A 17634-nucleotide genomic window follows, 5' to 3' on the forward strand; every position below is an offset into this window, starting at 1 on the left:
CCCTCGCCAACCCTACACATCCAAAGACAGAGAGAGAGAGGGAGAGAGACAGTAAAACAGCTGTCGAAGTCGATCGGGTCGACCTAGCCTCGGTCGTCAACTCGCTTTCTTTTTCTTCGCCTACAAGCGTTTGAATAGGGGCGCGGGAAAACTACTTGTGTGATGCGGCACGCGTAATACCGGAAAAGGCCTTCGGGTAGTTCTAGAGCGCCGCGAGAATTGGGTCGCTGGAGTCGCGTTTTAGTTGCCACTTTACTATTGAAGATTCTTAAGTGGCAAAAGAGTTTATGACGAAATATACCCCCACCGCAACAAACCTGCAGACTAAGCAAATTTCTATTTGCCTGATTGGATTTACACTAAAATGACTTTTTGAAAATATCACAGTTATTCCATATTTAAATAGAATAAGTTTAACAAGTACTTAGGTTTGCTGCAACAGGGAGGGTAAAAGTGTGGTTTTTTTTTGTAAAATAATAACATTTTATAAATAAATAAATGATTTTTTTCTAATTTAATGCAAATATTTTCATAAACAAGAAAACTACTACAGTTTACTTATTCCCTGGTGTGAGTGAGGGTATACATTCAACTCTAGAAAATACGCTGGTCAACGAACGACAAAGAGCCGCCGATGTCTAGAGTTTCCTTGGATGGGTGGCCGACCGACCGGTGGTCATAGGGTGACGACACAAAGGGGGTGGTAGGCGGGTATCCGTGTCGGCCAGTTAGTCAGTGTTACCGGTGTTACTTCAAAGATGAATTATTGCCCTCGGGGAATCCCGAGGTAGGCGTGGCGCCGCCAGCTCGACACTTGTTTCGGTCACTGGTCTTGGTTGATTGTTTCGTTTTCGTTTTACTATCTTTTGATACTTTTACATAAACGATATAGCCATGATATATTACTAATGAAAATTCAATAAGTACATTGCACACTATAAAAAAAAAACTTACATATAGGATAGTTCATGTAAACAGTTGTTGCTTAAATCGTTTGGAACTCTGGCCACGTCTATATTCTTCATTAGAGTGAACTTAACTGCAGGCTATTCAATAGACTGTGAAAAAAAAACTGTGAATGATTTTATGTACTTGGTTTTTTTTATAATTATAGCAAAAGCTACCAATCTTTGTCATCCGCGTCATAATTCTTGAGCTAACTACTTCTGCAGTGATATACCTTACACGTCACAAAACTGTATTAACCCTAGATCCAGTACCTCTGCTCCAACTAGTATTATAACATTGCCGTCCAGGAATCTTTGAACATATAGTTTGACAATAATTGCATGGATAGTACAGCCGTTTCAACAAGGATTTATTTACTATATGTTCTTAAAACTGAAATTAATTAGAAATACTATTAAAATAAATTAAATTAATTAATTTGATGTGAATTTAGCTTTAGTTAACAACACTCATACAAGTTCATAAACATAAACCAAATACAATTTTTTTTAATAGAAACGATTTGCAGGGTCGTCCAGATGAACTTGGAAATAGTACCATAGATAAAAGGAGTAGACATACTCTGTCATACATACATGTCTATACTCCTTTTATCTATGATAGTTCATTAGAAAATCTGAATATACAGTAGTGCCGTGCATTTGAAGTACTTACTCAGAACACAGACTTACTTGAGGACAGTTAAACAATAAAACGCAAAGATCCACGGAAGTAAAGACTACATTATTTAGTAAAAAAAAAACAAGGATGCGTCAGTTAGGGCCAGTTAGACAATTGAAGTACACAGAATTGAATCACCATAGTATTGTCCACGCAACAACGTGAGAGGATAAAACATGTACTTCTTCAATTATAATTACATGTTTCTGTGTAAAACCGAAGACGTCTACAGACTTTACTAAGAAAAACTTCTCCCCGGTAACACAGGCAATGGGAATTCCTTCTAGACAAGGTTTTCAATAGGCCTACAACAAAATCATAAAACAAAAGATGTTTCTCAGGCTAAGTAGCACACTGTGCACTTCAGCAAATAAATAGTTTACCGAGATAACTATTGCTTACCAAGACAGCAGTGTCATTTAAGGATAAATAGTACAAACTAATGTCACCAAAAGACTAAATTCATTCTTTATTTTATTTTTTTAAGAGAGGGAAAAATAGACAACAAAGCTTTAAATAACCGGTATTATCAATTTGTATTTATCTCTCAATTGAATAAATGTAACGGTAGTTACCTCACCACTGTTAACAATATTTGACCCTCCTATTACATAAATATGTTAGTTAATTTAATATTCAAACTCGTGTACATGTTGCTCGAATTCGAGCAATTTCAAAGTAATACAGAATTTATTTCAAAACGAAAAAAAGTAATAATCAATGAGTTTAAAAGAGTCAACTCGAAGATCACCAGTGTGTAACTGCTGGAGATACTCACGATGTATATACAGTAATCAACATTTCCTGTAAATATTTTATCATATTTCATAAATTGGTATTGCTTTTTAATGTTTCTACAAATGTTTCCTGACTTATAGCTGCATAAGGTTGTCCATGTTTATCTTATTTATTGATAAACCTATGTATGGCACCACCCTTGTCGCCAGCAGTAAGTTTACAAATTTCAGTAATTTTTTAATAAAGATAAACACTTTTTTGATCATATTAAGGATTTCCTGTTGTCTGTAACAATTTTATTTGTTCAATCGGCGTATTTTTATTTATTTAGCTAAATAAAACATTTATTTCATTGAAGTAAACTAATATAGGCCTATTTATATTCACTGTACTGTGTATAACAAAATATCGATTGAGAAACAAACAATTACACGTAATAAGAACCTCGCTAGTCCGCTGCATTGTGATAGCTGAAAATCGTCGGAATGAAAACCGCCGCTACAAGATACAGAAGTTGGTACGCCTGCAGTGCCCTCCACAGCTGCGCGCGCCGCTGGCACTGCCGCTCAACACATCCCCACCTAAAAGACGAGCAAGTGGTAAGTCGGTCGGGAGGATTGACGACAAGTTGGTTTCTCGTATATAATAATTTAGATTTACAGGCCGGTCAACTGGACTGACGATGAAATAACTTGTCGACGTACTGGTTTTCAGTATTTATCTATTTAATTAAAAAAGACGGTCTAGTGGCAAGACGACCAAGTATCTTGTCGGTCAACTGGTGGCCCCCCTAAAAATAGATCTAAACAAATAAATGTAAAAGTAGTCTTTACTGAACAAGAAACATTAAGAAAGTTACATTTTGTATATAATTTAGAAGGAAAACTCCTCACAAGGAGCAATTTTTACAAATATATAAATAATCCAGACGATAGCAATCTTAATTTATTAAATTTTGTCTCACAGTTGTATGTTAGCTTAATATTGACATTCCACAATAGCTAGCCAATACAAATAGATCTACTATTTGTAAAACGTTATAAATAATAAAGTTTTATATTGCTAAAACAGTTTGCTGAATCAAACATATTCCAATGTATTGTTTATGTAACCTGATGTGTTGATGACATAGCTGTGAGCTCACCTTGAGTCAGTGAGGTTGGGCAAATGTGATTTGTATGCTGGACACTGACTTTAGCTACATACTGACCTCAAGGTTTCACTTTTGCCAAAGGTCTGTGACCATGTCTGCCTTTCTTTATAAAGGTTCAGAATTTTAAATAATTTTCAACACTAATAACAACTGTTTAGAATTTTTGATTAAAATTGTGAAATTAACTTTTAGCTGTTGTGGTGTAGGCTACTTAGGCTAGACTTTTTAAATTAAAATATTTGATATCAAGGATTAAAAATAAATATTGATTTTGGTTCAGTAATTGTGATTTTTAATTGTTGGTTTAGAATTGTATTTTTGGTTTTAATTTTTTTGTTAGCTAGGTTCTTTAGATAAAAATATCAAAAACTACATGATTGTCTTCTTAGCACAAAAATAGCAAAATTATGTTTCATTGCAAACCAACATTTTTATACTGTAGTTTGTTTTCCCTGAATTTTATAGGCCCTAGTTATTGACTTTTTTGACATTTTAAGTCTTCAGCTTTGTAAATGATGCAAAAATAATATCTTTAAATCTCGAAAACAAATTAATACAGATTTGTAGTTATTAGTAGCTTAGTATAAAGAGTTAATGTTCTAAAACCGGGTTTTTATCTAATAAATTCCTGATCAATCAACCCACTACCTATATAGGCTAATAATACTAGCTGTGTGCCCGTTCTACGCACGGGGATCTTATCATAGTCAGTTAAAACCTTCTTATATTAAGCACAGCAGTTGCATACTTTCAGATATGCTGACAAAACTATTATTGTATATATAAACCTTCGCAAATACAGTATCTGACAGTTTCAAGCCAAAACTAATGCTTCGCAATCAAATGTCACCTGGATCTTGTTGGTCCATATGTTAAATTACACTAAAAAATGCTTTATAGATTTAAGGCATAGCCCTAAGTTAGGCCTATGATTGAAAGTTACTTTCCACAATGGTTAAAAGTATTTAAGGTACTACCTCAACCTCACAATTTAACAGTTTATTTGGGTTGAAATTTTCATTATCAAGGTGCTCTTGTCCTTTCCGTGAAACACTGAGAAATAAGGACATTAATGCGTTACCAACAGACATACACACAAAAATACAGAACTTAATTAGGGAATTTGCTACGCTTTAAGCATAACAAAGTACGTATAAAATTAGTAGGCTATTTGAAATCTTTGTTAATGTCATAAAATTTTTTCATAACAATTTATATTTGCTTGGACCGAAGATGACCCGAAATTCTGTCGAAATGCTATATGAATCGGTTTGCTATATGAAATGAAGTACAGTACTATAGACGATTTAGATTGGTAATTTATAATAAAAATTACCAAAATAGACCACGAACTATTGATACATAAACAACGTTCAAAGTGTTTGAACAATTCATGATGGTTTGCTGAATAAATGTTTTACTAAAATACGTTATTGTTTTCTTAGCATAAACTAACATTTTGGAATCCAGACAGAAAAAACAAAACTTATACAGTTATGACATCAATTAAATTGAATACACCTTTAATAAATAAGGTGCAACACCAACAAAAACTAATTTGTAAATTACAGTGATCTGTTGGTACGTAAAAATGATTCTTGCTGCTACCAACGGTTCAAAGGAAAAGAACCAGTACCGTACCAAAAACCAACGTTTACAGTTAAGAACTATAGTACATCCGACCAATTATATGCGTAAATCAAGGTTATTGATCTCTTGGTTTTGGATTTTCTCGTCGTAAAAAGTTATCGGCAATCAAAGTTATTTCCCATTAATTGCTTTAATTGTAAACCACTCTTAATGTAAACTTATTGGCGTCAGTTTGAAAAAAAATCTTATACAACAACTTTCTGTTATTTAATAGATTACGTATTTCCTAAACAATGATTGGTATATCTAATAACATTAGAAGGAAATGTGACAAAAATCACACAATGTTGGGTTTTTGGACGTTTGTAATTTTATTTCTTAAGTACCTAGGTATGCCGTGTACCCTATTCTAAGGAAAAGTACCGGTATCAAGGATCGTCGTCGAAAAGGTTGTTATAAATAATTGGGTAAGCGTACGTATCCAAGAGATGAGCTATGGGCCTATTGGCTGTATGGTCCAGCGATTGCATCACACGGTGAGTAGGAACTATTGACTATATATAGTCAATGGTAGAAACAGAAAGTGACACATTGGAAAATCGAGTTTAGCATCATCCGTAAACCTCTGTTACAATCACCCACTGCAGTTGTGATTTTTTACTTTACACTTTACACAACTGCCATTGAAGCGCTGTCAATGAGTGGAACCTTGTTTCTAAGCTATTGGCGACGATCATTAATACATTTAAGTTTCCCAGCCGTATACAACACTGATTCAATGTCTTCTTTCTGGTTAAGTAACTTTCTAAGTAGTTTCTAACTTCATAAGTATTAGCATGGCTCAATCACGTCCTGGTTGAAGTTCGTTCGCTACGCTCCCTCACCTTTAGGTTGGAGCTCTTTTGCTGCGCTAACTTGCCTTTAGGTTAGCTTGTTCACTACGCTAACCCGCCTCCAGGTTGATGTTCGTTCGCTACGCTCACTCACCTTTTGGTTGCAATTAGCTGTGGTCATACATTTAAAAAAAAATAATAGTGATGCACCCTGTTGTTAAATCCTTTTAACTTTAATGCTTTTGAACATCATAGAACAGAACCAACTTGTTTAATTGAAACAGCTGTTAAGATTCATTAATTCCTTTTAAATATGGAAAATCATGAGGTTAACATGGGAAACTCTCCAGAGCCACTGGGGCGGAGCCCGAAAGGCCGATCAGAATAAAAACTACTTAGTTTTCCTATTTAATGCCCAAAGAATCAGTGTACCGAATTTCAGCCTCAATCAATCAATCAATTATCAATTATTTAAGATGGGGACGCTTCTACGTGCATATTTTAACCCAAATATGAGTGAAGGATGAGTGTAGGATGAGTGGCGCGATCTTGTAGTCTTGTTAGTGACTAAGGCCGACATGTTCCTTAGACACAGCTTTTTATTTAATTATTAGCCCATACAGCTAATGGCAACTAAGGGACCTACAGTTTATTGTGGAATCCGAACCACATTTTTTCCTCGTAATTAACAAATTGGTCTAATTATTAGGATAGTACTGCGGATAGTCGTAGTACTCACTAGCACGGACGTTAATCCACACCAGGGAGCATCGCATCCACAGTGCATCCCTATAAATATCCACAATTCGTGACCTCCTAGTAAGTAGCTGGATTACAGGACGACGCCCCCCGTCCCTGCCTCCTAGCTAAATGGATAGTGTGAGAATTAGTGATGAGTGAGTGAGTGAGTCAGTGAGGGCTTTGCCTTTTACATTGTGTAGAAAGATAAAAATATTAAAGCATTTGTCATCCCTTTTATTGTTTATAATACTTTGATAAAGGTTTTTATGTTTTAATATTCGACATTGGAGAATTTAAACGTTGTTAAGTGCACAGGTGTGCTGCGATTGGGGTGTAATACATTTGGACTTATTCAAAAGTAAAATAGTTTTCTGTGCTGCACTCTGTAGAAACACTGTGGCACTATTTCAAATCATGACTAATGCTAATACAGAATGTTGTGATTATTCAAACCTACAAAACAGTTGGTGAAAGTAAACATCTGCTTTTAAATTATATTTATTTTTAAACATTGTAGATCAAAAAGTCTGACATTGGCCCACTTAAAACCCTCTGGGGCAGAGCCCTTTTGACGAATCTGCACCAAACTTCACTCGAGCCATCCTTGAAAGATGCTTAATAATGCCTGAAAGTTTCATTACAATCTGCTGAGCGGTTTCGGAGTCCATAACGTATATACACACATACATGCATACATAGTTCCTCTTTTATAGATATAGATAGATAACAAAATATTACAGGACATTGATTTAGTATTAGCGTATTAGCCTACATTTTGAAATATGCATAATTTATAATGTGTGACTTTCTAATTATGAGTAAAATATAAGAATGAAAAAATCTTCAACAATACAACCCTGCCATAATTTACCCCATGATAAGCAAAATGAAAAGGAAAATAAAACACGGGCCTAAAAACGAGTCTGCAACCCAAAAGTTTTGCGATTTGATATTTGTTTTTGGGAAAAAAGACATTTGTGAAGAAATTATCTCTGTTATTATATTGTTGTGCATGTTACAGAGGAGGTCGCAGGATGCCGTTCCCCCCTCCACCACCACCGCCGGGCCCACCTCCACCCCCATCGTTTGCTCCTGCCCCTCCGCCTGCAGCAGCCTCTGATGGACGGGGCCTTCTGCTGCAGAGCATCCGACAAGGGGCCACTCTACGCAAGACTGTCACCAACGACAAGAGTGGACCGTTTATTGCTGGTAACTATTATATCAATTGGAAGATATTGATTCTCCCTTCAGATATTGATTCCACCTTTCCATTCAAATTTTCGACATATACAGTGTTTTAAGTCATAGCATGTTCAAAGTCTCCATCGCTTCTGGTCCCCTTCAACGCTTCCTTCACTTTTGGGAACATAAAAAATCACACGGAGCTAACTGCTAAGTCTGGTGTGTACGGTGGATGTTCCAACACAGGGATCTCATGCTTGGCCAAAAATGTCTTAATCACCAGTGCAGTGTGGGCTGGGGCTTTGTCCTGATGACGGAATCCACAACGTGTTCTTCCACAACTCTGGTCGCTTTCTTCACACTCGCTCACGGAGGGTGGCCAATACCCCAAGATAGTATTCTTTATTCTTTGTTTGACCTTCAGGAACCCAATTTACATCAGAATTCCATGGATGTCAAAAAAAATTCATCATGGCCTTGAATTTTGATTTTGACATTCAAGCTTTCTTCATTTGTAGTGAATTCGGACTCTTCCGAGCCAAGCTTTGGTGGTCGCTTGGTTTTTGGGTCATAGGTAAAAACCCATGATTTGTCACTTGTGAATAACTCTTTCCAATAGTTCAGGATCTCCCTAATGTTTTTTAAGATGTCATAACAGATTTCCATCCTTGACTCCTTTTGTACCGGCATGAGGATTTTTGTTACCATTTTGGAACACACTATTCTCATATTAAAATGTTCATGTAATGTTTGCAGAACTGATTCTTTGTCAATTCCTACAGTCTCGGCAACTACTTGGATACTCAATCGTCGATCTTGACGGATTCAAAATTGCACTTGATAAAGCCTCTTAGGCTGTAAAAAGGGTTTTGAATTAGCCAATTATAAATTCTATTTAAAAAAATATTATAACCAACAAATTTTGCTTATATCGTGCTTATATTTGCTTATATGTATGCTTATATCATTCAAAAACTACTGTAGTACGTGTCATACATTCTTCCCTAAACACTTGTTGTAAGAGAGAATAAGTTTCTGTTGTGCATTTATGTTGCTCAATTAAGACGCCTACCATTTTTCCGACGAGTGGCACATCCAAGGTCCAACAGGAACGAAGGCTGAGGCCCGACTGAGCAAGCTAAGCTCATCCAACTAGCTGGAATGTGGAGAGGGGATGTCAGGCCACTCAGCAATATGGTGCTTAACCTTGAGGCTTGCACGGTTTCCCTCACAGAAACCCAGTCCCGTTATTTTCTAGCCATACCGCCTTCATGAAATGGGTACTGATAAGTTAGTTTTCCTATTTAAAAGGGAAGTTTGACTTGAACATCCATTTGTACTTGGATCCATGAAAACCGTCTGGAATCAACCTTGAATTTTATTTTCATGACTTGCTTGACACTCCGAATATTAGTCTGTGTATTAGTTTTACAGAAGAATTATCACTCACAATGCTTATTGATAATATTTTAGATAATTTCTACGTAATTAGAGCTGTTACAATCTGTTTTTATTTGTTAATGGTGTCTTCTGAAACAAAGCTGTAAAATAATCCATGTGAAAATGTACTTGTCTTTAAATACAGTCTAAATTATAACAGATTTGCAGCTAAAGCTAAATCAACTTAAAAAGCAAGCTTCATTTAACTTGTTAATCATTACCTAATACAAACAAGCTAATTTACAAGCTTTAATTTCTATATAGCCCATAGAATTTAATTTTAAAATAAAAAAAAATAACAAAGAAAATATAAAATTTTAAATTAGGCTAAAATTAGAATTTTTCATCACGTCATGTTAAAGAAATTTCACTTTTAAAACTACTAATGAAATATTAACTAATACTATTCAGACTAAATATTTGTTAAAGTATTCAAAAGCAGGATAAATTAATTTATTTCAATCATCATCCAGAATAAACATTTAATTATTAATTCCTAGCTTACTTTATTAAGTAAATTTTGGAACTGATTACCACTCAATGTTTTAAAGGATTGGTTTGAAATTGAGGTGATAGCAGTTTCTAGCTTAGTTTCATTGTACAAACATTGACTGAAATAAGATAACAAGTAACACCTCATAATTGATTATCAATTGTTTACTTTGCCTTTATCAGGAAACCTACCTATTTTCTCTCAACAAGTAAGATTTATATTTATTAAGGTCATGTGATGTAATTTATTCAGAAATGTATGATTTAGCATTGTGTTACGGTTTCCTGTTTTCAGGTTTTCCTCTTCAAGTTAAATATTTAAAGCCACTTGGTTGCAAGAGCATATCAAACATTCAAAACTAACATAAAAATTATGTAGCATAAAGAATAAACAAATTTATTTTTGGCAAGTTTAAGAATATGTGGGAATATGTGATTGTAGGCTTATTTAATTTCCTTAATGTATATGTGATGATAAATTTGCTGTTTGTCTGTCATTATTTCAAACGTCACTCAGTTTCCAACTCAGATATGCTATCAATTATTTCTCTTTCCCTCCAGTCCATAGATGAAAAGTTACTCAGACTCTAAATTTAATACCGTATTAGTCAACCTCAGGGCTTTCCGAAAGAGAGGTATCGGAACTCTGTTGCGCCGCGTTTTCCCGCAAATCGAGCACTGGGTACAATATAGTAAATTTGACCATCCATTCCATGGTAAAGTCCAGTTTCTTAATAAAAATAACCTAGTTTTTAATCAAGTTACCTACTTAGTGCTGCTTTAAATTATCGTTTTCTTAAGACGGTGTTAACTGACACATACTTTCTCCCATTAGCTTGTCAACAACCCTTATTATGAAGCGATGGGACTAACTATGATATTTTACCGGGAAATTCACAAACATTTTAATAACTTTTTAACTGTAATTTTAACTTCATTGGGGATTGCACTATTTTGTTAGGTTAAAAGGACCATAACATACAAAATTTTAATCAAAATAGTTTGATAAGTTTTTGTGAAAATTAGATTTTTCTGTTATTTTATGGGAAAATAACCATTAAAAATCTAAAACAAAAAAAAAACTAGAGTCATGGATAAGTGTCCACATACTAAATGTCATTCGAATTTGGATCATAGCACTATACAAACACACCCCCACTCACCCACATATCACTTCGAAAACTACTTTTTGGGGTTCAGGGGGACCCAAAATTGACATACCCACTCAAAACTCAAATTCAAAAGTTTTGACAAAAACAATATTTTCTCTATATATATGTAGAGGGGAAGAAAGTAAAAATCAATGTCAAATAGAACAATATCAGGGTTTGGATCATTCCCTCCCTAAAATAAAATAAAAAATGCAATGGTGATAATAAACCCAAAATTTAAAATAAATTAAAAATATTTATTTATTAAAAGTTGTATAACGTCTACACAATGAGACTGATTGAAAAAGTTGGAATGGACATCATTGACAACCTGATGTTTCAACCTGTAAGATTTAACTGCTATGCGACTGTTACAGGGACCACACGACCGTCGAGTGGGAGTAGTGGCAGCAGTGGAGGCAGTTCAGGTGGCGGTGTTGGCAGCAGTCCCCGCAGTAATGGGATAGTCAATGGCTCAGCCACGTTGGGACGTAACAACGGACTGGCCGGCTTGTTCGCCCAGGGAATGCCCAAACTGAAGCCAACAGGAGTTGATATTGGTGAGTTATTTTACCATATTCACCTACCCTGAACACACATGTACAGTATATCCTCTCTTAACAAAACCCGCATGGGAGATCAAGCGTTGGTCAAATGACATAATAGGTCAATTATAGTGGGCATTTAAATATTTAAATTATTTTAGAAATAAATGTGTCATTGTTATAATTTTAATGCAATACTCAGCATGTTTTGTATCTAACATAGCCCAAGTAACTTAACAATGAAAGTGATCAAGTACTGGTACCTACTTGTATTACCTGAACAAACCAACTGTCCCTTATTAAAACAATCTCTTATACTACTGTACTCCACATTGTAATCTTGAAAATAGGAATTTCTTCTTGAACAAAGATATACAAAGTAAAATTTTTTCCAGACTTAAAATCACTGCATTTTATAAATACACACATGCCATCGGTAATGTCTTTTAGGTCTTAGTTTAATCATAACATACTCTAAAAGTTTAAGTGATTTACAAATTAGTCAATCCTTTTTCCTATTTATTTTCCCTGTGTTGTTCAAAACAAAACCAAACCAGCACACTTGTTTTATCTATTACTTTAATAATAATTGGAACAATAGTCTCTAGAATGTCTAAAAAGGTTTGTTAAGCTAACCCAACCAGTCTTATTATCAAACGGATAAACCAACCTCTATTTTTTGTCTGGACTAGGCCTATTATGGTTGATCCAGGGTTGTTTAAGAGATGGTATACGGTAGTCTGTTAAACGCAATAATATGATCCATTAAAGCATGAGCTCCACTGATATAATCTTTTAATTATGCAACCAAGTATAATTTTTGTCACTTTACATTGACAAGTTTGATTTATATTGGTTATTTGATTCTGATCGAAGTCAACTGATAAGTTTGGTTGCTAATAAAGAGTTTTCAATCTGAAATATAAATAGGCCTACAGATAAAAAATCCTTTTAATTTCTATCACCAGTAGATTGCTATACTAAGATAGTAAACAGGACAACAATTGAAAAACTACCAATCATTATAACCTCTGGATTGTTTAAAATACCGTAAACAATTGATACTATGAGGTCTTAACCTAGATCCCGACTTATGATGAACCTTTGGGTTTGAAATCGATATTGTTGGATAGACAACATTAGGATTGCTAAGGTAAAACCTCATAATATCAATATTCAAAACTTATTGAGGTATTTATTTACATCAATTTGTAATTCCTAACAATTGTTGGATCTTTATTAGTCAGATTGAAAATTTTAAATGTGAATGTTGACATATTATATATTTGACTTTTAATAATTTTTCAAAGGATTAAGTTCAGTTAACTTAGGCTACTTGAGAAAATTATGTTCTAGGGACTTGTAGAAACAAAGAAATAGTTCTCCAACATAACACCGATATTTCACCCTAGGACTAGTCCTAGATATGTTTTACATTTCAGAAAGTATAATAATGATATATACTTGCACTTGTATCAGTGACTAGACATTTTGCTTGGAAAACACAGTCGTATCACTTAACCCATTGGGGAAGGAATTAATGCACTGCCTGCAGCCCCCTCTGTTGCAAATTAACTTTCCCTTATATGTAGACTTTTACTCTAATTGTTATAGAAAGAAAACCTTAGGTAATAAATTAATAATTCTTTCACCTTCTGTTCACAGTGAAATTGTCTACAAAAAAAGTGGTAGTTGAATAGTCAAAGTGTAAAACAAACAAAAAAAAAATATAAAGATTATAAAAATACAAATTTTAAAACAGATTTTTCAAAGTAAACTTGATTTACAAATTTCAAGATAAAGTTCAATTGATTCCCTACGTAGAAAAATCACAAGTTGTGTACTTTTATAAGTAGTTACATGGGGAAAAAATTGTTTGTTTACCTTATCGCAGCAGATTTTTTTTTATATCTTGTTTCCATGGCAACACAACATTGTTTGTTTTTTTGTTTTTTTTGCAAAAATAATTGAGTAAATACGCAAAACAAGAAGCAAGATATTTATAAACATAATAAAAGTAAGAAGACACAATAAGGGGGAAATTATAATAATAAAATAACTAATGGCGCTGCGTAGCGGTGACATGAGCGGCACTCATAAGTCGGCGCCAATGGGTTAAGAGTTTCAGTTCAACAGTTTCAAATTTTAACAGACATTTGTCAGCCTTAGATAAAATTCTCAGATTTTTTTTGTCTAGGCCTATGGTTATTTATTAACAAAGTCTAATTCATCCTACAATCATTGTAATAGAATCTTTGTAAATCGTACCAGTAAGTAAGTTGAAATATTTTGTCAACAGGTCAAAACAACTCTCAGTCTCTTACGTCTCTGCCCTCTGCAACTAGCACTTCAGGAGTAAGTTCATTTTTAAATATTTTATTAGCACAGTAGAACCTCGATCAACTGGGCGGATCAACTGGGCGGCGGATCATCCGTAGTCAATAGATGCCTCTTAATTTATGTTACATTTAACCTCAAATAATCCCAAGAAAATTTTTTAAATTATATTTCTTCAGTCTAATACGTTGAAATGCACTGTTTATTACTATTTCTGACGATTTTTCTCTGCAGTAGGTTCCCCATTATTGTTTTTGATACGAGGGTCGTCTCAAAAGTAAGTTACACCTATTCCCAAAATAAATAAAAAAGCCAAATTTGGTTTGAAAAGGGTATATTTTAAAAGATGCATACATAGACTATTTTTCTACGTAGTAGCCATCTTTTTCAAGGTATTTTTTATAACGTAGCAACAGTTTTTTTAGTCCAGCATCATACCACTCTGCCGCCATTTTGGTTAGCCATTGTTCCACCTCCCGTTTCAGTTTGTTTTCGTTTTCGAAGCGCTCCCCGCCTAAATGCCGCTTCAACTCCGGGAAGAGATGAAAATCACTTGGAGCCAAGTCAGGAGAGTAAGGTGGATGGCCAAAAACATCCCATCGGTGTCAATGACCTTGCGGACATCTTCAACAACCGTCAAAGCGCGGGAAGTGGACGGGCGGCCACTTCGTCGTTCATCGTGTAACGATTTTCGTCCATCAATAAACGATTGACGCCAGCGGGAAACCATTGGCCTAGACATCACATTTTCACCATAAACACTGCACAATTCTCGATGAATTTCGATCGCATTTTTATTCTTGGCAGTCAAAAATCTAATTACTGCACGGATTTCACAATCGGCGGTGGGAACAAGTGGTGTCTCCATGATGGCCGGAGCGATACTGGAGGGGCGAGTGCCATAGGCGGCCGCGACGTTTACAGTGTTGCCACTACATCCAGACGAAAATTCCCCGCAACTCCCAGCTTTCTAGCGCTCGACGCTGTGATTTAAAACAAATGTGTAACTTACTTTTGAGACGACCCTCGTACATCACAGCTCATTTGACAAAACTAAATGGAAGCAAAACATAGAAATGGCCATCGAGAGCTCCAAGGTCAAGCTATCCGCTTGTACTGACAATCATCTGCTCCTTATACTGTACATCTGTCTGCTGTGCACTTGCTATTTGATGACACACAGCTTTAACAACACACAGAGTCACACCACAAAACACTAGTGGTAATAAATCAACCCAACAGCAAAATTAACTGTCCACCACTACCACAGTAATTGTGAGGTTAAATTCAACTGGTGCACTCAACATTTGCAACAGTCACATTTCTACAAGCATTTCTTCACTGTCTTCCAATGGTCTGGTGAATATCATCTTGTGATAAAACACCATAGAATGAAACCCAAGACCCCTCCCTGATCATGTGCTTCTAAACACATGAGTTCTACCCTCCATAAAGATATCATCTGAAAGAGAAATGTTGTCATGTCATGTTCAATTAAGTGGGTTGCAGACCTAAGACTTTAAAAACACACAGGTCTCTGGAGCCTGGGTGGACATGCAAATGTAAGGTAGGCCTAATATATGTCGCCAAGCTCTTAAAAAAGAAAAGACCTATCTTTATAGTATTTGTGTTAAAATGTATAGAGTGAAGCTCATTTTTTGTTTGCTCATATGGGTTTTCCACTTTGGTGGGTATTGTTTATTAATCGAGTGTTTAGTGTAAAACACTAAACATTTGAGGATTGAAACAAATTACGGATCAGAAAGACGTTGTAACTTGTGTCCATATAGTAATGGGAATAGAAATCATTAGACTTGGGATTATTACACCTAAATGTTGTTTCAGAAAACAGACCAACCAAGGAAGCAGTTCAACGTCGACATAAAAAATCGAGGTCCTCCTCCCAAGCCACCACCTGCTAATCAGAAGCCTACCATGCCTCAGGTCTGTAACCAGCGTGAGGCCAGACTTAGTTTTATACCAACTAAAATTATAGCTTAAAATACTCAGGTTTTTACACGTTTAATAATACAATTTCAAACTGAGTTCTTCACACTTAATTTTATAGCTGGAAACAATGTTTGGATGCTTGAATGACTATTGTCTAAAAGTAGAGATAAAGTTTCGATGTGAATAAAACCTGAGTTTATCTTAGCAAAATATACTTTGGCCCTCATACCGGTTTGATGTTTATGCTACGTTTTAACTAAACATGTTTGTGTTGCGAATACTTTGAGTGTATTGACAGATGATGACCGGTTTTTATATTATATTTTCATATGGTTATTAGTTTATTCAGGAAAAGTTTTGGAGTGAGATACACATCTTATTCAGCACCTAACCTAACTCTCCATCAATAGTGTTTGTGAAAAATTTACCATAGTTAACACTAGCATTATAACAATGTTTCTGTTTACAGAGGTATCTAGGTACAATACCAAAATATTGATTACAATTTCACATTTATGGCATGACTGAAAGATGATATATCTAAGTCATTTTCAACATCTTATTTTTCTAAGATTACTTTTTTGACCTGTTTTACTAGTTTATAGTAGTTTATAGCCACAAACCTGCCTGTCAAATAGTAATTGCATTTGTGAAAAACTGTATGAATTATGTTCTATACCTTTAGCAATAGGGAAGTGCTCCTCAACACCAGGAAGGCTCACGCACACATACTCAGTCCTCACAGACACAAAGGCAGGAGATTAGGAAGGATGTTACTGTATTCCTTTCCCTGATCTGTTAATTACCCACAATTATCATAATTTTCTCTATTTAATGTAAATGTTGTAACTTTAAACCTCGAAATTGTGAGCAGAAATTGATTCTGCTCATCAACACTAAAAAATTGATACTGTGCAATATCCGCTGATTATTACGACTAGTTTTTTTTTTCTTTTTTTCATTTCATGTCTACATATTATTATAGGCCGTCCATTAAGGGTTAAGTAAAACTTGGGTTGTTTAGTACAAACTTTTATAGTTAAAACTTAAAATACCCCCGCCACAGCAAACCTGCAGACTAAGCGAATTTCAACTTGTCTGATTACATTTTTACTCAAATATTTCCATAAATAAGACATATTTATTCCCTATTTAAATAACATTAGATTTAACAAGTGCTTAGGTTTGCTGCTACGGGGAAGGTAAAAAGTGTTTTTTGATCATACGTGAATAGTATGGGATGAAATAAATAAAGTTGCCAAATTTTATCAATATATATCCATAAACAAGTAAACTACAACAATTTTTATTTTCTCCATAAGAATAACATGGGAATTTTAAATTAAACTATTAATGAATTTTCTCCGTGACCGTTAGGCATACAACAGCGCTTCAATATACTAAATTATTTCTTTTTTTAAGCTCTACAAAACGGTTTAGAAATAAATTGCAAAATTTTTTGTTTTTAGGGTAAAAAATGGGAAAAACACATTTTTACCCCATAAAACCCCCCATAAACCCCTGTTCCCATGGTCCGATTATGCTAGATCGCGAACTCGTTCGAATAAACGTAGGTTTACACGTTTGTACCCGATATGGGAAATTCGCTAAAACTACAGTTTGTTTAGAAGTGGTATATAAAATAACTAGGACTAACGAAGCAAAAATACAGCCAGTCTAGGGTCTATCCTAATTCTCTGTGCTGGGGAGAATGAGAGTATGTTATGTTTCTACTGATCATTATTACGAGGGCAGTTTGGTTTGCATAAGAATCCGTAATTCCCTTGTAAACCACAACGAGGCTCCTTGCCACTTACTGGTATCGTTTGTGAACAGAATGACACAAATTGTGA

At 34.9% G+C, this 17634-nt stretch overlaps 1 protein-coding gene across 2 annotated transcripts in view; it reads left to right on the plus strand.

The window, feature by feature from the left end:
• Window positions 1-17634, plus strand: part of LOC129002295 (WAS/WASL-interacting protein family member 1-like) — a 56095-nt gene that overhangs the window by 12701 nt on the left and 25760 nt on the right. For both annotated transcript variants that reach the window (XM_054429985.1, XM_054429986.1), the window contains exons 2-5: window positions 7706-7893; window positions 11327-11509; window positions 13794-13849; window positions 15677-15775. In XM_054429985.1, coding sequence (XP_054285960.1) covers window positions 7719-7893; window positions 11327-11509; window positions 13794-13849; window positions 15677-15775 — 513 coding nt within the window. In that variant the 5' untranslated portion in view covers window positions 7706-7718. The remainder of the gene's footprint in view (window positions 1-7705; window positions 7894-11326; window positions 11510-13793; window positions 13850-15676; window positions 15776-17634) is intronic.

This window comes from Macrosteles quadrilineatus, unplaced genomic scaffold (assembly GCF_028750875.1).
Source record: "Macrosteles quadrilineatus isolate MER2022 unplaced genomic scaffold, UCM_ALF_1.0 Scaffold_9__3_contigs__length_116548681, whole genome shotgun sequence".
Taxonomy (NCBI): Eukaryota; Metazoa; Arthropoda; class Insecta; order Hemiptera; family Cicadellidae; genus Macrosteles; species Macrosteles quadrilineatus.